Source organism: Lichenostomus cassidix, unplaced genomic scaffold (genome assembly GCF_008360975.1).
Source record: "Lichenostomus cassidix isolate B80296 unplaced genomic scaffold, HeHo_3.0 HiC_scaffold_772, whole genome shotgun sequence".
In the NCBI taxonomy this organism is placed as follows: Eukaryota; Metazoa; Chordata; class Aves; order Passeriformes; family Meliphagidae; genus Lichenostomus; species Lichenostomus cassidix.
The window spans coordinates 146,285-168,795 of record NW_028147600.1 but is presented as its reverse complement, the minus strand read 5'-3'; the positions used below and the strand labels follow the sequence as shown (position 1 = coordinate 168,795).

Genomic DNA, 22,511 nt, shown 5'->3' with positions numbered 1-22,511 from the left:
TGTATCTATGGGGCGCTGCCCTATAGATTATGTGTATCTATGGGGTGCTGCCCTATAGATTATGTGTATCTATGGGGCGCTGCCCTATAGAGTGTGTGTATCTATGGGGTGCTGCCCTATAGACTGTGCAGATCTATGGGGCGCTGCCCTATAGATTATGTGTATCTATGGGGCGCTGCCCTATAGATTATGTGTATCTATGGGGTGCTGCCCTATAGATTATGTGTATCTATGGGGCGCTGCCCTATAGAGTGTGTGTATCTATGGGGTGCTGCCCTATAGACTGTGCAGATCTATGGGGCGCTGCCCTATAGATTATGTGTATCTATGGGGCGCTGCCCTATAGATTATGTGTATCTATGGGGTGCTGCCCTATAGATTATGTGTATCTATGGGGCGCTGCCCTATAGAGTGTGTGTATCTATGGGGTGCTGCCCTATAGACTGTGCAGATCTATGGGGCGCTGCCCTATAGATTATGTGTATCTATGGGGCGCTGCCCTATAGACTGTGCAGATCTATGGGGCGCTGCCCTATAGATTATGTGTATCTATGGGGCGCTGCCCTATAGATTATGTGTGTATCTATGGGGTGCTGCCCTATAGATCATGTGTATCTATGGGGTGCTGCCCTATAGATTATGTGTATCTATGGGGCGCTGCCCTATAGATTATGTGCATCTATGGGGTGCTGATCTATGGGGCGCTGCCCTATAGATTATGTGTGTATCTATGGGGTGCTGCCCTATAGAGTGTGTGTATCTATGGGGCGCTGCCCTATAGATTATGTGTATCTATGGGGCGCTGCCCTATAGATTATGTGTATCTATGGGGTGCTGCCCTATAGATTATGTGTATCTATGGGGCGCTGCCCTATGGACTGTGCAGATCTATGGGGTGCTGATCTATGGGGCGCTGCCCTATAGATTGTGCATTGCCAGGCCAGGAGCTGCTGTAAGGAAGGAACTCGGTGGGGTTGAGTTATGGGGATAAAAATAGGGACAAGAGATGAGTTTTAGGACGTGAGGGTTTATTGCGAAATAGCGTGAGAGAGAGAGAGAGCAGAAAGAAGAGAGTAAAAAAAGAGATTTGCTGTTTGCAATGCAATAAATCATCTTCTCCGTTGAATATTCGAATTCCCTTTAACCAAAGACAAGCATCAAACCCTACAGCATTTACACACAACCTATAAGCATCATCCCATTACCATACGGGTTCACGTTTCAAACCTTAAAAAACCTGCTTTTCGGTCATGTTTCAAACCTTAAAAAATCTGCTTTTCTGTCATGTTTCAAACCTTAAAAAACCTGCTTTTCGCTCATGTTTCAAACCTTAAAAAACCTGCTTTTCGGTCATGTTTCAAACCTTAAAAAATCTGCTTTTCGGTCATGTTTCAAACCTTAAAAAAACCTGTTTTTTGGGATTTTTACCAGGCAGGTATGGTCTGCTCTGCCCTTTGGACCCACCTGGGCAGAGGGGATGTTCTGTCAAGAAGGAGATTACCTTCCTTGGCCACACCATTGGTTTTTAGTTACTCTACAACTCCAACCTTGTCTGCATTTCCAATCTCGCTCATATTTTCCATATTCTCAGCATCTTTTGCAAGGAATTATATCTATAAGGTTTTGCTATTTCATCTTCCCCAGCAGGCTGCCCTATAGATTGTGCGGATCTAGGTGAGGCTGCCCCATAGTGGGGTTTGGGGCTGCCCTATAGATTGTGTGTATCTAGGGGAGGCTGCCCTATAGAGGAGTCAGAGCTGCCCTATAGGCTGTGTGTATCTATCAATGGGGCACTGCCCTATAGATTGTGCATAGCTGCAGTGTGGGGCGGGGCTGCCCTATTAGCCTGTGCGTATCTAGGGGTCAGGAGCTGCCCTATAGAGGAGTCAGTGGCTGCCCTATAGATTGTGCGGATCTAAGGGGAGCTGCCCCATAGCGGGGTTCGGGGCTGCCCTATAGATTGTGGGTATCTAGGGGTCAGGACTGCCCTATAGGCTGTGCGTATCTATCAATGTGGGGCTGCCCCATAGCAGGGTGCATAGCTGGAGTTGGGGGCTGCCCTATAGCTGCAGTGGGTGAGGGGCTGCCCTATAGGGGAATGCCCTATAGATTGTGGGTATCTAGGGGTCAGAGGCTGCCCTATAGATTGTGCGTATCTAGGGAGAGCTGCCCCATAGCAGGGTCAGGGTCTGCCCTATAGTTACTGTGGGGCTGCCCTATAGGCTGTGTGTATCTAGGGGAGGCTGCCCTATAGCGGGGTCACAGCTGCCCTATAGATTGTGCGGATCTATGGGGTGCTGCCCTATAGCTGGAGTGGGTCAGGGGCTGCCCTATAGATCGTGAGTATCTAGGGGTCAGGAGCTGCCCCATAGCAGGGTCGGGAGTTGCCCTATAGGCTGTGTGTATCTATCAGTCAGGGGCTGCCCTATAGCTGGAGTGGGTCAGGGGCTGCCCTATAGATTGTGTGGATCTAGAGAGCTGCCCCATAGAGAGCCTGGAGGTTGCCCTATAGCGTGTGCATAGCTGCAGTGTGGGGTGGGGCTGCCCTATAGATTGTGTGTATCTAGGGAGAGCTGTCCCATAGCAGGGTTGGGAATTGCCCTATAGGCTGTGGGTAGCTAGGGGGCGCTGCCCTATAGATTGTGCGTATCGAGGTGGAGCTGCCCCATAGCAGTGTTCGGGGCTGCCCTATAGGCTGTGCATATCTAGGGGTCAGGGCTGCCCCATAGCAGGGTGCACAGCTATAGTTGGGGGCTGCCCTATAGCTGGAGTGTGGGGTTTGGGGCTGCCCTCTAGGCTGTATCTAGGGGTCAGGGGCTGCCCCATAGCGGGGTTCAGGGCTGCCCTATAGATTGTGCGGATCTATGGGGTGCTGCCCTATAGCGGGGTGCATAGCTATAGTTTGGGGCTGCCCTATAGACTGTGTGTATCTAGGGGTCAGGGGCTGCCCTATAGACTGTGCCTATCTAGCAATGTGGGGCTGCCCCATAGACTGTGGGTATCTATGGGGTGCTGCCCTATAGCATGGTCAGGAGCTGCCCCACAGAGGAGTCAGGGGCTGCCCCATAGATTGTGTGTATCTAGGGGTCAGGGGCTGCCCTATAGGGGGTCAGGACTGCCCTATAGATTGTGCGTCTCTAGGGGGAGCTGCCCTATAGCGGGGTTTGGGGCTGCCCTATAGACTGCATATCTAGGGGAGGCTGCCCTATAGCAGGGTCAGGGGCTGCCCCATAGATTGTGTGTATCTAGGGGTCCGGGCTGCCCCATAGGCTGTGCGTATCTATCAGTGTGGGGCTGCCCCATAGCGGGGTGCATAGCCGGACTTGGGGGCTGCCCTATAGCTGGAGTGGGTCAGGAGCTGCCCTATGGGGGAATGCCCTATAGATTGTATGTATCTATCAAGGTGGGGCTGCCCCATAGAGTGTGCGGATCTAGGGAGAGCTGCCCCATAGCGGGGTTGGGAATTGCCCTATAGGCTGTGGGTAGCTAGCAATGTGGGGCAGCCCTATAGGGTGTGCAGAGCTGGAGTGGGGCTTGGGGCTGCCCTATAGATGGTGCGGATCTAGGGGAGGCTGCCCCATAGAGGGGTCAGGGCTGCCCTATAGATTGTGCATATCTATCAATGGGGGGCTGCCCTGTAGTTACTGTGGGGCTGCCCCATAGACTGTGCGTATCTAGAGGTCAGGGGCTGCCCTATAGACTGTGGGTATCAAGCAGTGGGGCTGCCCCATAGCGGGGTGCATATCTAGGGGTCAGAGCTGCCCCATAGCAGGGTGTGGGGCTGCCCTATACGCTGTGCGTTCCTAGCAATGTGGGGCTGCCCCATAGATTGTGTGTATCTAGGGGTCAAGGGCTGCCCCATAGGGGATCTGGGGGCTGCCCTATAGACTGTATGTATCTAGGGGGAGCTGCCCCATAGCGGGGTTTGGGGCTGCCCTATAGGCTGTGCATATCTAGGGGTCAGGGGCTGCCCCATAGCGGGTCAGGACTGCCCTATAGCAGAGGTGCATAGCTGGAGTGTGGGGTGGGGCTGCCCCATAGATTGTGTGTATCTAGGGAGAGCTGCCCCATAGCAGGTTCAGGGCTGTGGGTACCTAGCAATGGGGCTGCCCTACAGCAGGGTGGGTAGCTGCAGTGGGGTGGGGCTGCCCCATAGGAGGTCTGGGGGCTGCCCTATAGACTGTATCTAGGGGAGGCTGCCCCATAGCAGGGTCAGGCACTGCCCTATAGGCTGTGAGTATCTATCTATGGGGTGCTGCCCCATAGCGTGTGCATAGCTGGAGCTGGGGGCTGCCCTATAGCTGGAGTGTGGGGTTTGGGGCTGCCCTATAGATTGTGGGTATCTATCAATGTGGGGCTGCCCCATAGCAGGGGTGCATAGCTGCAGTGTGGGGTTTGGGGCTGCCCCATAGATTGTGTGTATCTAGGGAGAGCTGCCCCATAGCGGGGTTGGGAATTGCCCTATAGGCTGTGGGTAGCTAGTAATGTGGGGGCTGCCCTATAGAATGTGCATAGCTGCAGTGTGGGGTGGAGGCTGCCCCATAGATTGTGCGTATCTAGGGGTCAGTGGCTGCCCTATAGAGTGTGGGTATCTGTGGGGTGCTGCCCCATAGATTGTGTGTATCTAGGGGTCAGGGCTGCCCCATAGAGGGTCAGGGACTGCCCTATAGGGGGTTAGGACTGCCCTATAGGTTGTGTGTATCTATCAATGTGGGGCTGCCCCATAGCGTGTGCATAGCTGAAGTGTGGGGTGGGGCTGCCCTATAGGCGGCTGCCCCATAGATTGTGTGTATCTAGGGGTCAGGAGCTGCCCCATAGGGGGTCAGGGCTGCCCTATAGGCTGTGGGTAGCTAGCAATGGGGCTGCCCTATAGCGGGGTGGGTAGCTGCAGTGGGGTGGGGCTGCCCCATAGGGGGCTGCCCTATAGATTGTGCGTATCTAGGGCAGGCTGCCCTATAGAGGAGTCAGGGGCTGCCCTATAGATTGTGCGTATATAGCAATGTGGGGCTGCCCTATAGCTGGAGTTATGGGGCAGCCCCACAGCGCGTTTGGGGTCACAGTGGAGTTATGGGGCTGCCCCATAGCTGAAGTAGTGGGCCTCCCCCTAGGTGGAGTTATGGGGCAGCCCCATAGCGGGTTTGGGCTCACAATGGGGTCAGGGGCTACCCCATACCCATAGCTGTGGGGCTGCCCCATAGCGCCTCTGGGGTCATAGCGGAGTTGTGGGGCTGCCCCATAGTTATGGGGTCGCCCCATAGCAGCTTTGGGATCCCAGTGGAGTTGTGGGGCTGCCCCATAGCAGGTTTGGGGTCACAGTGGAGTTATGGGGCAGCCCCATAGCTGGAGTTGTGGGGTTACAGTGGGGTTGTAGGGCTGCCCCATAGCAGCTTTGGGGTCACAGTGGAGTTGTAGTGCTGCCCCACAGTTACAGGGTCACCCCACAGTTATAGGGTCACATAGCAGTTATAGGATCATCCCATACTTATAGGGTCACCTCACAGCAGTTATGGGGTCACAATGGGGTTATAGGGTCACCCCACAGTTATAGGGTCACCCCACAGTTATAGGATCACCCCATATCAGTTATAGGGTCACCTCACAGCAGCTATGGGATCACAATGGGGTTATAGGGTCACCCCACGGTTATAGGGTCACCCCACGGTTATAGGATCACCCCACGGTTATAGGATCACCCCACAGTTATAGGGTCACCCCACAGTTATAGGATCACCCCATAGCAGTTACAGGGTCACCCCACAGCCGTTATAGGGTCACCCCACAGTTATAGGATCACCCCATAGCAGTTACAGGGTCACCCCACAGCCGTTATAGGGTCACCCCCAGCTTTGGGGTCACACAGCCTCCTGCGCCTGGCGGAACTCAAACACACTGCCGCGCTCCAGGAACCTCTGCGGGGTTTGGGGGCTCTGTGGGGTTTGGGGTTTCCCGGATCCCTCGTTTTGGGGTTTCCCGGATCCCTCGTTTTGGGGTTTCCCAGATCCCTCGTTTTGGGGTCTCTTTGGGGCCCAAAGGTCCAGCGGCTCTGGGGGCTCCTGGGGGTCACAGGCTGCTGCTTCCTCAGGGGGACCAAAGCCTCCTCCGCCCGGGGTCAGCAACAGGAACCTGTCCTGGAGAGAAGTTATAGGGTCAGAGTTTATAGGGTCAGGATTTATGGGGTTATGGGATCAGGATTTATGGGGTTATGGGGTTTGGGGTCAGTGGGACCAAAGCCTCCTCCGCCCGGGGTCAGCAACACAAACCTGTCCTGGGAGAGACAGAAGTTATAGGGTCAGGGTTTGTAGGGTCAGAGTTTATGGGGTTATGGGGTTTGGGGTTATGGGGTTTGGGGTTTGGGGTTATGGGGGGCCAAAGCCTCCTCCGCCCGGGGTCAGCAATAGGAACCTGTCCTGGGGAGAAAGGTTATAGGGTCAGTGGGGTTTGGGGTTATGGGGTCAGCGGGTTTATGGGGTTTGGGGTCAGGATTTATGGGGTTATGGGGTTTGGGGTTATGGGGTTATGGGGTCAGGATTTATGGGGTTATGGGGTTTGGGGTTATGGGGTTAGGGGGTTATGGGGTTTTGGGGTCAGGATTTATGGGGTTTGGGGTCAGGGGGCCAAAGCCTCCTCCGCCCAGGGTCAGCAACACGAACCTGTCCTGGGGAGAAAGGTTATAGGGTCAGCAGGTTTATGGGGTTTGCGGTCAGGATTTATGGGGTTATGGGGTTTGGGGTTATGGGGTCACTGGGGTTATGGGGTCAGGATTTATGGGGTTTGGGGTTTGGGGGCCAAAGCCTCCTCCGCCCGGGGTCAGCAACACAAACCTGTCCTGGGGAGAGAAGTTATAGGGTCAGAGTTTATGGGGTCAGGGGTTTATAGGGTCAGGGGTGAGAATTTGTGGGGTCAGGATTTATGGGGTTATGGGGTTATGGGGTTTGGGGTTTTGGGGTTATGGGGTTATGGGGTCAGGATTTATGGGGTTTGGGGTCAGTGGGGCCAAAGCCTCCTCCGCCCGGGGTCAGCAACACGAACCTGTCCTGGGGAGAAAGGTTATAGGGTCAGAGTTTGTGGGGTTATAGGGTTAATGGGGTCAGAGTTTATAGGGTCAGGATTTATGGGGTTTGGGGTTATGGGGTTATGGGTTATGGAGTTTGGGGTCAGGGGGCCAAAGCCTCCTCCGCCCGGGGTCAGCAATAGGAACCTGTCCTGGGGAGAAAGGTTATGGGGTCAGCGGGTTTATGGGGTCAGAGCTTGTGGGGTCAGGATTTATGGGGTTATGGGGTCAGTGGGGTTTTGGGTTATGGGGTTATGGGTCAGGGGGACCAAAGCCTCCTCCGCCCGGGGTCAGCAACATGAACCTGTCCTGGGAGAGAAGTTATAGGGTCAGTGGAGTTTGGGGTTATGGGGTCAGGATTTATGGGGTTATGGGGTTTGGGGTTTGGGGTTTTGGGGTTATGGGGTTTGGGGTTTGGGGTCAGGGGGCCAAAGCCTCCTCCGCCCGGGGTCAGCAACACGAACCTGTCCTGGGGAGAAAGGTTATAGGGTCAGAGCTTGTGGGGTCAGAGTTTATGGGGTTATGGGGTTTGGGGTCAGGATCTATGGGGTTATGGGGTTTGGGGTTATGGGGTTATGGGGTCAGGGGACCAAAGCCTCCTCCGCCCGGGGTCAGCAATAGGAACCTGTCCTGGGGAGAGACAGAAGTTATAGGGTCAGGGTTTGTAGGGTCAGGATTTATGGGGTTATGGGGTTATGGGGTTTGGGGTCAGGGGGACCAAAGCCTCCTCCGCCCGGGGTCAGCAATAGGAACCTGTCCTGGAGAGACAGAAGTTATAGGGTCAGCAGGTTTATGGGGTCAGGATTTATGGGATTTGGGGTTATGGGGTTATGGGGTTATGGGGTCAGGATTTATGGGGTTTGGGGTTTGGGGACCAAAGCCTCCTCTGCCCGGGGTCAGCAATAGGAACCTGTCCTGGGAGAGAAGTTATAGGGTCAGTGGGTTTATAGGGTCAGAGCTTGTGGGGTCAGGATTTATGGGGTTATGGGGTTTTGGGTTATGGGGTTATGGGTCAGGGGGGCCAAAGCCTCCTCTGCCCGGGGTCAGCAACACGAACCTGTCCTGGGAGAGAGACAGAAGTTATAGGGTCAGCGGGTTTATGGGGTCAGGATTTATGGGGTTATGGGGTTTGGGGTTATGGGGTTATGGGGTTATGGGGTCAGCATTTATGGGGTTTGGGGGCCAAAGCCTCCTCCGCCCGGGGTCAGCAACAGGAACCTGTCCTGGGGAGAGACAGAAGTTATAGGGTCAGAGTTTGTGGGGTCAGGATTTATGGGGTCAGTGGGGTTATGAGGTCAGGGTTTATGGGGTTTGGGATTACAGGGTTTGGGGTCAGTGGGGTTATGGGGTTTGGGGTGGATTTGGGGCGATTTTTGGGTTGTTCTGGGGTGAATTTTGCAGTGGGTTTGGGGTGGATTTTGGGATCGATTTTAGGGTGGATTTTGGGATCGGTTTTAGGGTGAGTTTGGGGTGGATTTTGGGTGGATTTTGGGGTGATTTTCGAGTGATTTTGGGGTCATTTTGGGGTAGCTTTGGGTTGGATTTTGTGGTGGATTTGGGGAAATTTTGGGATGAATTTCAGGATGTTTTTGGGATAGATTTAGGATATTTTTGGGATATTTTTGGGGTTTTTTTGGGATATTTTGACTCCCCCCAGGCCCCACAGGCACACAGCTCTTCCCCCCAGGTTGGTGATTTTGGGATCAATTTTGGGATCATTTTGGGATGAATTTTGCAGTAATTTTGGGGTAATTTTGGGATGAATTTGGGGATATTTTCAGGACACTTTTAGGATATTTTTAGGATATTTTTAGGATACTTTTAGGATATTTTTAGGATATTTTTAGGATATTTTTGGGGATTTTTTGACTCCCCCCAGGCCCCACAGGCACGCAGCTCTTCCCTCCCAGGTTGACGATTTTGGGATCATTTTGGGATGAATTTTGCAGTAATTTTGGGGTAATTTCGGGATGAATTTGGGGATATTTTTAGGACACTTTTAGGATATTTTTAGGATATTTTTAGGATATTTTTGGGGTTTTTTGACTCACCCCAGGCCCCACAGGCACACAGCTCTTCCCCCCCAGGTTGATGATTCTCCCATCCTGCCGAATCAGCAAATTCAGCCCTGGAGCTCCCGGGAGACCTCCTGGGGAGAGAATTTGGGGGGAATTTGGGGATTTTGGGGCTTTGGGGGAGATTTTGGGGGATTTTGGGGTGAATTTGGGGAGAATTTGGGGAGAATTTGGGGGATTTTGGAGGAATTTGGGGTGAATTTGGGGGATTTTGGAGGAATTTGGGGTGAATTTGGGGGATTTTGGGGTGGGGGATTTTGGGGTGAATTTGGGGAGAATTTGGGGATTTGGGGGTTTTGGGGGTTTTGGGGTGAATTTGGTGTATTGTAGGGTGTTTGGGGTGAATTTGATTGGGGGTTTTGGGGTGAGTTTGGGGTGATATTAAGTGGTTTTGGGATGTTTTTTGAGATTTTTTGGGGTTTATTTGGGTGTATTTTAGGGTGGTTTGGGGTGAATTTGGGGGATTTTGGGGTGGATTTGGGATTTTTTGAGGTGAAATTGGGGGTTTTGGGGTGAATTTGGGGGATTTTAGGAGTTTTAGAGTGGTTTTGGGGTGTTTTTGGGATTTTTTTTGGGGTTTTTTGGTGTGTTTTGGGGATCTTGGGGTAGTTTTGGGGTGATTTGGGGCATTTTGGGGTGGATTTTGGGGTATTTTTAGGGTGTTTTGGGGTTTTTTTTGGGGTTTCTCACCTGCCATCCCATAGGGTCTGGTGGCTCAGGGTTTTTAGGGTTTTTAGGGTATTTTTGGGATATTTTTGGGATATTTTTGGGATATTTTTGGGGTATTTTTGTGATATTTTTGGGGATATTTTGGGGATATTTTTGGGATATTTTCAGGATATTTTTGGAATATTTTCAGGATATTTTTGGGATATTTTTTGGGATATTTTTGGGATATTTTCGGGATATTTTCGGGATATTTTCGGGATATTTTTTTAGATATTTTTGGGATATTTTTTTAGATATTTTTGGGATATTTTCGGGATATTTTCTAGATATTTTTGGGGTATTTTTGGGGTATTTTCTGGATATTTTTTGGATATTTTTGGGAATATTTTCGGGATATTTTTGGGGATATTTTTGAGATATTTTTGGGATATTTTCAGGATACTTTCAGGATATTTTTGGGATATTTTTGGGGTGGTTTTTAGGATATTTTTAGGCTATTTTCAGGTCCCTCACCTGCCATCCCATAAGGCCTGCTCACTCTCCTCTCGCTCAGCACCGACAGCTCAGAGCTCCTGCGGAACTGCAGCTCCCTGATCACCCCATCCCCCCCCCGCCGGCGCCCCAAACCCCCCGAGTGACCCCGCAGCTGGAAACGCCTCAGCACCACAGGGTACCTGGCAGGGGAGAGAGAAAAAACAGAAAAAAATATGAAATTCCTAAAAAAAACCCGTTAAAAATGCTAAAATCCTAAAGAAACCCCATTAAAAACAGTGAAATCCCAGAAGAAAATCCATTAAAAACCCATTAAAAACCCATAAAAACCCCAAAATCCTGAAAAGAATTCATTAAAAAACCTGAAATCCTAAAAGAACCCCATAAAAAACACTGAAATCCCAAAAAAATCCCATTAAAAACACTAAAACCTATAAAAAACCCCAATAAACCCCAAACCCTATAAAAACCCCAAACTGACTGCGTTTTGAGGATTTCGGGGTCAGTGATTCGGGTGTTGGTCATGTGACTGTGCACCCCAAACCCCAATGAACCCCAAACCCTATAAATCCCATAAAAACCCCAAACCCGAAAAACTCCCATAAATCCCATAAAAACCCCTAATAAACCCTAAACCCCAATAAACCCCAATAAACCCTAATAAACCCCAACTCCCAATAAAACCCCAATAAAGCCCAAATCCCAATAAACCCCAATGAACCCCAAACCCTATAAATGATCCCAAACCCCATAAATCCCATAAATCCCCCAAACCCACCTCATCTCGAGGATTTCGGGGTCCGTAATCCGGGTGTTGGTCATGTGACTGTGCACCCCAAACCCCAATAAACCCCAAACCCCATAAATGATCCCAAATCCCATAAAAACCCCAAACTGACCTCATCTCGAGGATTTCGGGGTCGGTGATTCGGGTGTTGGTCATGTGACTGTGCACCCCAAACCCCAATGAACCCCAAACCCCATAAATCCCACAAAAACCCTAAACCCCAATAAACCCCAATAAACCCTAATAAATCCCAAATCCAAATAAACCCCAATGAACCCCAAACCCTTTAAATCATCCCAAACCCTATAAATCCCATAAAAACCCATAAATCCCATAAATCCCCCAAACTGACCTCATCTCGAGGATTTCGGGGTCGGTAATTCGGGTGTTGGTCATGTGACTGTGCACCCCAAACCCCAATAAATCCCCATAAACCCCATATATCCCATAAAAACCCCAAACCCTAAAAACTCCCATAAATCCCATAAAAACCCCTAATAAACCCTAAACCCCTAATAAACCCTAAACCTCAATAAACCCCAATAAATCCCAATAAACCCCAAATCCCAATAAACCCCAATAAACCCCAAATCCCATAAATGATCCCATAAATCCCATAAAAACCCCAAACTGACCTCATCTCGAGGATTTCGGGGTTGGTGATTCGGGTGTTGGTCATGTGACTGTGCACCCCAAACCCCAATGAACCCCAAACCCTATAAATGATCCCAAACCCCAATAAATCCCATAAATGATCCCAAATCCCCCAAACTGACCTCATCTCGAGGATTTCGGGGTCGGTTATCCGGGTGTTGGTCATGTGACTGTGCACCCCACTCCTCCCCGCCCAGCTCTCTCCAGCTCCAGCGCCGCCAGCGACTGTCTCGTAGTAACCGCCGAGGGGGGAACTGAACGTCACATTGTTCATACAGCCCTAAAACAGGAAAATCCCAAAAATATCCTAAATGTGTCTCGTAGTAACCGCCCAGGGGAGAGCTGAACGTCACATTGTTCATACAGCCCTAAAACCCCAAAAACAACCCCAAAAATATCCTAAATGTGTCTCACAGTAACCGCCGAGGGGAGAGCTGAACGTGACGTTGTTCATACAGCCCTAAAACGGGAAAATCCCAAAAATATCCCAAATGTGACTCTAGAATCCTAAAAATATCCTAAATGTGTCTCGTAGTAACCGCCGAGGGGGGAACTGAACGTCACGTTGTTCATACAGCCCTAAAACGGGAAAATCCCAAAAATATCCTAAATGTGACTCTAGAATCCTAAAAACCCCAAAAACAACCCCAAAAATATCCCAAATGTGTCTCACAGTAACCACCCAGGGTGGAGCTGAACGTCACGTTGTTCATACAGCCCTAAAAACCCCAAAAACAAACCCAAAAATACCCTAAATGTGAGCCCAAAATCACCTGGGAACACAAAAACCCCAAAAACCCCAAAAATATCCCAAATGTGTTTCGTAGTAACCCAACAAACCAACACCCAAAACAAAAACCCCAAAAACCCCAAAAACCCCAAAAATATCCTAAATGTGTTTCGTAGTAACCGCCCAGCGGAGAGCTGAACGTCACATTGTTCATACAGCCCTAGAGCCAAAAAATCCCAAAAATATCCCAAATGTTAGCCCAGAAACCCCAAAAAAATCCCAAATGTGTCCCAAAATAACCCCATGGGAACAACACACAAAAACCCCAAAAACCCCAAAAATATCCCAAATGTGTCTCGTAGTAACCGCCAAGGGGAGAGCTGAAGGTGACATTGTTCATACAGCCCTAAAAACCCCAAAAATACCCTAAATGTGACCCTAAAACCCCCAAAAATATTCTAAATGTGACCCTAAAACCCTAAAAACCCCAAAAACAACCCCAAAAATATCCCAAATGTGTCTCATAGTAACCGCCGAGGGGAGAGCTGAACGTCACATTGTTCATACAGCCCTAAAAACCCCAAAAACAAACCCAAAATATCCCAAATATGTCTCACAGTAACCGCCCAGAGGAGAGCTGAACGTGACGTTGTTCATACAGCCCTAAAAACCCCAAAACCCCCAAAAAACTGAGTGTGAGCTTAGAAACCCAAAAAAACCCAAAAAAACCCCAAAAACCCCAAACGTCACGTTGTTCATGCAGCCCTAAAACGGGAAAAACCCCAAAAACAACCCCAAAATCACCTGAGATCCTAAAAACGGCAAAAAACCCAAAAAACCCCAAAATGTGACCCCAAATATGACCCCAAAACCCCAAAAAAACCCCCAAAGCCCAAAAAAGGGACCCCAAAACCCCAATTGTGACTCCAAAATCCCCCAAAAAAACCCCAAAAAGACCCCAAAAAACCCCAAATGTGACTTTAAAAACCCCAAAAACCCCAAAATGTGACCCCAAAAAACCCCCAAAACCCCAAAAAGCCCCCAAAACCCAAAATGTGACCCAAAAAACCCCAAAACCTCAAAATGTGACTCTAAAAACCCCCAAAAATCCCCCAAAATGACCCCAAGACCCCTGACGTCACTCCATTCCCTTAGCCCCGCCCCCTCCCTGCCCCAAAATGTGAGCAAAAAAAGTGACCCCAAACCAAATGTCACCCAAAAACCCCAAAAAACCCCAAATGTGGCCCCAAAACCCCCAAAACCCCCAAAAACCCCCAAAATCTCAAAAGTGACCCCAAAACCTCAAAAAACCCCAAAAAACCAAAATCCCAAAATGTGACCCCAAAAAACCCCCCAAAAAAACCCTAAAAAACCCCAAAATGAGACCCCAAAAACCCCAAACGTGACTCTAAAAACCCCGAAAAAACCCCCAAACCCCAAAAACCCTAAATGTGACTCTAAAAACCCCAACGAGACCCCAAAAAAACCCAAATTGTGACCCCAAACCCCCAAGAACCCCCAAAACCCCCAAAAACCCCAAAATCCTCAAACGTGACCCCAAAAAAACCCCAAAAACCCTAAAAAACCCAAAAAAAATCCCCAAATGTGACCCCAAAAACCCCAAACGTGACCCCAAAAAAACCCCAAAAACCCTAAAAAATCCCCAAATGTGACCCCAAAAAATCCTCAAATGTGACCCCAAAAAATCCCCAAATGTGACCCCAAAAACCCCAAAGAAACCCCAAAAACCCCAAACGTGACCCCAAAAAAACCCCAAACGTGACCCCAAAAAAACCCCAAAAAAACCCTAAAAAACCCAAAAAAATCCCGAAATGTGACCCCGAACTCCCCAAAACACCTCAAAACCCCCAAAAGTGACTCTAAAAACCCCAAAAATCCCCCAAAATGACGCCAAACCCCCTGACGTCACCCCGTTCCCTTAGCCCCGCCCCCTCACTGGCCCCGCCCACCTCTTAGCCCCGCCCCCTCTAGCCCCGCCCCCTCCCTGGCCCCGCCCCCCTCTGGCCCCGCCCACCTGTGACGCCGCGCAGACTCCGAAGGCTCGCAGCACCACGTCCACCACGCGCTGTGACGTCAGCACGTTCCCGCCAACCACCGCGGCGTCGGGGGAGGGGTCGAGGATGGAGCCGCGCGGGATGAACACCTGGACAGGTGCGAGACAGCCCTGGGGGGAGGGGAAAACACACCTGAGATACACCTGAGATACACCTGAGATACACCTGGATACACCTGAGATACACCTGAGATACACCTGAGAGACACCTGGAGATACACCTGGACACACCTGAGATACACCTGGAGACACCTAAACACACCTGAGATACACCTGGATACACCTGAGATACACCTAAACACACCTGAGATACACCTGAACTGCGGGATGAACACCTGGACAGGTGCGAGACAGCCCTGGGGGGGTGAAAAATACACCTGAGATACACCTGGAGACACCTGAGATACACCTGAGATACACCTGGAGACACCTGGAGACACCTGAGATACACCTGAGATACACCTGGAGACACCTGAGATACACCTGAGATACACCTGAACACACCTAAGATACACCTGGAGACACCTGAGATACACCTGAGATACACCTGAGATACACCTGAGATACACCTGGAGACACCTGAGATACACCTGAGATACACCTGAGATACACCTGGAGACACCTGAGATACACCTGAGATACACCTAAACACACCTGAGATACACCTGAGATACACCTGAGCACAGCTTTAGGTTTTAGGGTGATTTTTGGGATATTTTAGGATATTTTGGGATATTTTAGGGTCTCACCTGGTTCAGAGGGATGTCATGCCTGTTTCGGGATGATTTTTGGGGTGATTTTGGGGTATTTTAGGGCAGTTTTTGGGGTTTTTGGGGTCTCACCTGGTTCAGAGGGATGTCGTGTCTGTTTTAGGGTATATTTTAGGATATTTTGGGGTTTTTGGGGTCTCACCTGGTTCAGAGGGATGTCGTGTCTGTTTTAGGGTATATTTTAGGATATTTTGGGATATTTTGGGATATTTTGGGGTCTCACCTGGTTCAGAGGGATGTTGTGTCAGTTTTGGGATATTTTAGGATACTTTAGGATATTTTAGGATACTTTAGGGTCTCACCTGGTTCAGGGGGATGTCGTGTCTGTTTTAGGGTATTTTTTGGGATTTTATGGGATATTTTAGGTCAGTTTTTGGGGTATTTAGGGTCTCACCTGGTTCAGAGGGATGTCATGTCTGTTTTGGGATGGTTCAGGGTTGGTTTTAGGGCAGTTTTGGGATATTTTAGGATATTTTGGGGTCTCACCTGGTTCAGAGGGATGTCGTGTCTGTTTAGGGTATATTTTAGGATATTTTGGGATATTTTAGGGTCTCACCTGGTTCAGAGGGATGTCATGCCTGTTTTAGGGTATATTTTAGGATATTTTAGGATATTTTGGGATATTTTGGGATATTTTGGGGTCTCACCTGGTTCAGAGGGATGTCATGCCTGTTTTAGGGTATTTTTTAGGATATTTTGGGATATTTTGGGATATTTTGGGGTCTCACCTGGTTCAGAGGGATGTCGTGCCTGTTTTAGGGTATTTTTTAGGATATTTTAGGATATTTTGGGATATTTTGGGGTCTCACCTGGTTCAGAGGGATGTCGTGTCCCACCAGACACCGCAGGCAGTAGATCAGAGCTGACAGAGTGATCGCTCGGGGGGCGTTGCAGTTCCCCAGAACCTCGGGGCCGGTTCCCCCAAAATCAAATATGGCACTGCCCTATAGGGACAGAGGGGTCAGTGACCCTAAATCCACCCCAAATCCATCCCAAAACCATCCCAAACCCTACAGTTCCCCAGAACCTCGGGGCCGGTTCCCCCAAAATCAAATATGGCACTGCCCTGGGGGAACCCCAAAACCCCACAGAGAGATCAGTGACCCCAAAACCATCCCAAATCCACCCCAAACCCTTCAGTTCCCCAGAACCTCGGGGCCGGTTCCCCCAAAATCGAATATGGCACTGCCCTATAGGGACAGAGAGCTCATTGTACCCCAAAACCCCACAGTGACCCCAAAACCCTGCAGTGACCCCACAGTGACCCCAAAATCAAACACCACACTGCCCTATAGGGACAGAGTGACAGTGAAACCTAAATCCACCCCAAATCCACCCCAAACCCTACAGTTCCCCAGAACCTCGGGGCTGGTTACCCCGAAATCAAACACCGCACTGCCCTGTGGGGTCAGAGTGACAGTGACCCCAAAACCATCCCAAATCCACCCCAAACCCTGCTGTTCCCCAAAACCTCGGGGCCAGTTCCCCCAAAATCGAATATGGCACTGCCCTGTGGGAACCCCAAAACCCCACAGTGACCCCACAGTGACCCCAAAATCAAACACCACACTGCCCTATAGGGACAGAGTGACAGTGAAACCTAAATCCATCCCAAATCCACCCCAAACCTTACAGTTCCCCAGAACTGCAGGGTTGGTTCCCCCAAAATCAAATATGGCACTGCCCTGGGGGAACCCCAAAACCCCATAAAGGGGTCAGTGAACCCCAAAACCCTGCAGTGACCCCACAGTGACCCCAAAATCAAACACCGCACTGCCCTGTGGGGTCAGAGCAGTCAGTGACCCCAAAACCATCCCAAACCCTGCTGTTCCCCAAAACCTCGCGGCTGGTCACCCCAAAATTGAATATGGCACTGCCCTGTGGGAACCCCAAAACCCCACAGTGACCCCACAGTGACCCCAAAATCGAACATGGCACTGCCCTATAGGGACAGAGAGGTCAGTGACCCCAAAACCCCACAGAGGGTCAATGAACCCCAAAATCCCACAGTGACCCCACAGTGACCCCAAAATTGAGCGTCGCGCTGCCCTGTGGGGTCAGAGGGGTCATTGTACCCCAAAACCAACCCAAACCCCACAGTGACCCCAAAACCCACCCAGAGCCCGTGGTGACCCCAAAATCCAACTGCCCTGGGGGGTCAGGGGAGAAATTGTACCCCAAAACCCCACAGGTGACCCCAAACCCCGGGATGTCCCCAAACCCCATAGATGTCCCCATGACCCCAAACCCTGGGATGTCCCCAAACCCCACAGATGACCCCAAATCCCTATTTAGGATCTCCATACCTGTTTAGGGTCGAGCTGCACCCTGAGCCTGATCGGTGTCCCATCGTCCATGGTGTCCCCATGGCCCCAAACCCCATAGATGTCCCCAAACCCCAGAGATGTCCCCAAATCCCCCATACCTGTTTGGGGTCAAGCTCCACCCTCAGTCTGATCGGGGTCCCATTGTCCATGGTGTCCCCATGGCCCCAAATCCCAGGATGTCCCCAAACCCCATGGATGTCCCCAAACCCCATAGATGACCCCAAATCCCTATTTAGGATCCCCATACCTGTTTGGGGTCCAGCTGCACCTTCAGCCGGATTGGCGTCCCATCGTCCATGGTGTCCTCATGTCCCCAAACCCCAGGATGTCCCCAAACCCCAGAGATGACCCCAAACCCCATAGATGTCCCCAAACCCCACAGATGTCCCCAAATCCCCCATACCTGTTTAGGATCGAGCTCCACCCTGAGCCTGATCGGTGTCCCATCGTCCATGGTGTCCTCGGCCGCCAGCTCTGTCCCCCAGCGTGACGCCACTGACCGCAGCATGTCCCTGACGGCCACCTCCGCGTTGGCCTGGGGACAAGGGGACAAGGGGACAAGGGGACAGCGGTGGTTTGAGGATTTTGGGGTTTTTTGGGGTGTTTTTAGGGGGATTTGGGGTGTTTTTAGGGTGATTTAGGGGTGTTTTGGGGTGGGTTTGGCTGATTTTGGGTGGTTTTGGGGTGTTTTTAGGGGATTTGGGGTGGTTTTGGGGTGTTTTGGGGTGTTTGGGAGTGTTTTGAGGTGTTTTAGGGTGATTTAGGGTGGAGTTTGGGGTTGTTTTGGCTGATTTTGGGTGTTTATAGGGTGATTTTGGGGGATTTGGGGTGGTTTTGGGGTGGTTTTGGGTGTTTTGGGGTGTTTTTAGGGTGATTTAGGGGTGGGTTTTTAGGGGTGATTTAGGGTTTTGGGGTGAGTTTGGGGTGGTTTTGGCTGATTTTGGGTGTTTTTGGGGTGTTTTTAGGGGATTTGGGGTGGTTTTGGGGTGTTTTGGGGTGTTTTTAGGGTGATTTAGGGGTGGGTTTGGGGTGGTTTTGGCTGATTTTGGGTGTTTATAGGGTGATTTTGGGGGATTTGGGGTGATCTTGGGGGATTTTGGGTGTTTTTGGGGTGTTTTTAGGGTGATTTAGGGGATTTTGAGGGGGATTTGGGGTATTTTTGGCTAATTTTGGGTGTTTTTAGGGGGATTTAGGGGGATTTTAGGGGATTTTGGGTGTTTTTAGGGTGATTTAGGGGGATTTTGGGATGGCTTTGGGATGTTTTTAGGGGTATTTAGGGTATTTAGGGGTGGTTTTGGGTGTTTTTGGGGCGATTTAGGGTATTTCTGGCTGATTTTGGGTGGTTTTAGGGTGATTTTGGGGTATTTTGGGTGTTTGGGTGTCTTTAGGGGGATTTTGGGGTGTTTTTGGGGTGTTTTTAGGGGATTTTGGAGAGGTTTTGGGTGTTTTGAGGGGGATTTTGGGTATTTTTGGCTAATTTTTGGTGGTTTTAGGGTGATTTTGGGTAATTTGGGGTGGTTTTGGACGTTTTTGAGTGGATTTGGCTGTTTTGGGGAGTTTTTTGGCTGGTTTTGGGATATTTTTGGATTATTTTTGGGATATTTTTGGGATATTTTTGGGATATTTTCAGGATATTTTTGGGATATTTTTAGGATATTTTTGGGATATTTTTGGGATATTTTTGGGATATTTTCAGGATATTTTTGGGCAGTTTTTGGGATATTTTTTGGGACATTTCAGGTCTCACCTGCACATATCCCATGTACACCTGGATGCTCTCCAGCCCTGCTGCATTTTGGGATATTTTGGGATATTTTGGGATATTTTAGGGATATTTTTGGGATATATTTGGATATTTTGGGGATATTTTTTGGGGTATTTTTGGGACATTTTTTGGATATTTTTGGGATATTTTTGGGATATTTTTTGGGATATTTTTAGGATATTTTCAGGTGTTCTCAGGTGTGTCTCACCTGCACGTATCCCATGTACACCTGGATGCTCTCCAGGCCTGCTGGATTTTGGGATATTTTTGGGATATTTTCAGGATATTTTCAGGATATTTTTGGGCAGTTTTTGGGGTATTTTTGGGATATTTTCGGGATATTTTCAGGATATTTTTGGGATATTTTTGGGGTGATTTCAGGTGTTCTCAGGTGTGTCTCAGCTGCACATATCCCATGTACACCTGGATGCTCTCCAGCCCTGCTGCATTTTGGGATATTTTTGGGATATTTTAGGGATATTTTTGGGATATCTTTTGGATATTTTTGGGATATTTTTGGGATATTTTCAGGTGTTCTCAGGTGTGTCTCACCTGCATGTATCCCATGTACACCTGGACGCTCTCCAGCCCTGCTGTATTTTGGGATATTTTTGGGATATCTTTGGGATATTTTTAGGATATTTTTTGGAATATTTTTGGGATATTTTTGGAATATTTTTTGGGATATTTTTAGGATATTTTTAGGATATTTTTGGGATATTTTTGGGGTATTTTTGGGATATTTTTTGGGATATCTTTGGGATATTTTTTGGATATTTTAGGATATTTTTGGAATATTTTTGGGACATTTCGGGTCTCACCTGCACGTATCCCATGTACACCTAGACGCTCTCCAGGCCGTGCTGTATTTTATGTATTTTGGGATATTTTGGGATATTTTAGGATATTTTTGGGCAGTTTTTGGGGTGTGTCTCACCTGTACGTATCCCATGTACACCTGGACGCTCTCCAGGCCGTGCTGTATTTTGGGATATTTTGGGATATTTTGGGATATTTTGGGATATTTTGGGATATTTTTTGGGACATTTCGGGTCTCACCTGTACATATCCCATGTACACCTGGACGCTCTCCAGGCCGTGCTGCTCGATCAGCTCCCTCACCAGGTGAATCCCCCTCTGGTTCGCAGCCACCTGAGCGCGCAGGTCGGCCAGGTTGTCCCGCAGGTTCCGCGTCCCCGAGCAGCCCGGGATTGTCCCCGGCGCCAGCAGCGCCTCTGTCACCGCTGAGGGGACAGGGGACAGCCGGGGGGACGGTGACAGACTGATCCTGGATGGCTCTGTGACCCCAGTGTCCCCAAAATCCCAAAAATTTCTGAATTCTCCCCAGTGTCCCCAATGTCCAAAATGCCCCAAATGGCCCCAATGTCCCCAATGACCCCGGTGTCCCCAATGTCCCAAACGATGTCCCCAAATGTCACCATTGTCCCCAATGTCCCCAACACCCCAATGTCCCTAATTTGCCCAAATGTCCCCAATGTCCTCATGATGTCCCCAATGACCCCAATGTCCCCAATGATGTCCCCAAATGTCCCCAAAATCCCCAATCCACCCCATGCCCCCGATGTCCCCAAATGTCCCCAATGTCCCCAGTGTCTTCAAATCCCCCAATGTCCCCAAATGTCACCATTGTCCCCAATGTCCGAAATGTCTCCAAGGTCCCCACAATGTCCCCAGTGTCCTCAAATCCCCCAATGTCCCCAAATGTCACCATTGTCCCCAATGTCCGAAATGTCTCCAAGGTCCCCACAATGTCCCCAGTGTCCTCAAATCCCCCAATGTCCCCAAATGTCACCATTGTCCCCAAAGTCCCCAATGTCCCCAAATCCCCCAATGCCCCCCAATGTCTCCAACATCCCCAATGTCTCCAATGTCCCTAATTTGCCCAAATGTCCCCAATATCCCCAATGTCCCCAATGTCCCCGACGTCCCTGATGCCCTCAATGAGCCCAATATCCCAAAATGTCCCCAATGTCCCCAAATGTCCCCAATATCCCCAATGTCCCTAAATGTCCTCAAATCCCCCAATGTCCCAAATGTCCCCAATGTCCCCAATCCCCCCCAAATGTCCCCAATACCCCCAATGTCCCCAGTGTCCCTAATTTGCCCAGACGTCCCCAATGTCCCCAAAGTCCCCAGTGTCCTCAAATCCCCCAATGCCCCCAATGTCCCAATGATGTCCCTTACTGTCCCCAATATCCCCAATGTCCCAAATGTCTCCAATGTCTCCAATGTCCCCAACGATGTCTGTGATGTCCCCACTGTCCTCAAATCCCCCAATGTCCCCAAATGTCACCATTGTCCCCAAAGTCCCCAATATCCCCAATGTCCCTAAATGTCCTCAAATACCCCAATGTCCCCAATCCCCCCAATGTCCCCCAATGTCCCCAACATCCCCAACATCCCCAATCCCCCCAAATGTCCCCAATGTCCCCAATGTCCCCTGATGTCCCCAATCCCCCCGATGTCCCCGATGTCCCACCCTGCTCCTGGAACTCTCCGCGGGTGACGAGTTTGAAGGACAGGAACACGGCTCCCTCCTGCCGCAGGCTCTGCGAGTGAGGTGGCATCGAGCCAGCCGTGATGCCACCGATGTCAGCGTGGTGTCCCCTGCTGGCCACGAAGAACACCGGCCGGGGCTGGCCGGGCCAGAACACCTGGGGACAGCATTGGGGACAGCATTGGGGACAGAGGGGACAGCATTGGGGACGTCATTGGGGATGTTGGGGACGTCGGGGATATCAGGGGGATTGGGGACATTGGGGACATTGGGATATTGGGGACGTTAATGGGGACATCGAGGGGACGTTGGGGATAATGGGGACATTGGGGACATTGGGGATATTGGGGATTTGGGGACATTGGGGGACATTGGGGACACCCGGGGACATTGGGGATGTCATGGGAACATTGGGGATATTGGGAACTTTGGGGACATTGGGGACGTTGGGGACATTGGGGACATTTGGGGACGTTGGGGACATTGGGGACATTGGAGGGATTGGGGACACTGGGGACATTGGAGATATTTGGGACATTGGGGGACATTGGGAAGATTTGGGGACATTGGGGATATTGGGGATATTGGGGACATTGGGG

At 50.2% G+C, this 22,511-nt stretch overlaps 2 protein-coding genes across 2 annotated transcripts; both read right to left on the bottom strand.

Moving 5' to 3' along the window:
• Positions 1–5,987: 5,987 nt before the first annotated feature.
• On the bottom strand, positions 5,988–11,264 carry LOC146421842 (5-oxoprolinase-like; the record flags this gene model as incomplete). Its single annotated transcript, XM_085047009.1, has 4 exons — positions 11,187–11,264; positions 10,309–10,469; positions 9,103–9,200; positions 5,988–6,128 (listed from the first exon to the last, which is right to left on the bottom strand). Coding segments are annotated over exons 1-4 (444 nt in total), but the record flags the coding sequence as incomplete, so codon positions are not given.
• Positions 11,265–11,890: 626 nt separating this feature from the next.
• On the bottom strand, positions 11,891–22,074 carry LOC146421841 (5-oxoprolinase-like). The gene is made up of 8 exons (XM_085047008.1): positions 21,895–22,074; positions 20,454–20,638; positions 18,033–18,164; positions 16,774–16,812; positions 16,112–16,207; positions 14,494–14,643; positions 12,792–12,864; positions 11,891–11,982 (listed from the first exon to the last, which is right to left on the bottom strand). Exons 1-8 carry the CDS (start codon positions 21,980–21,982, stop codon positions 11,891–11,893), a joined length of 855 nt encoding a protein of 284 aa, XP_084903134.1. The 5' UTR covers positions 21,983–22,074.
• Positions 22,075–22,511: the final 437 nt, after the last annotated feature.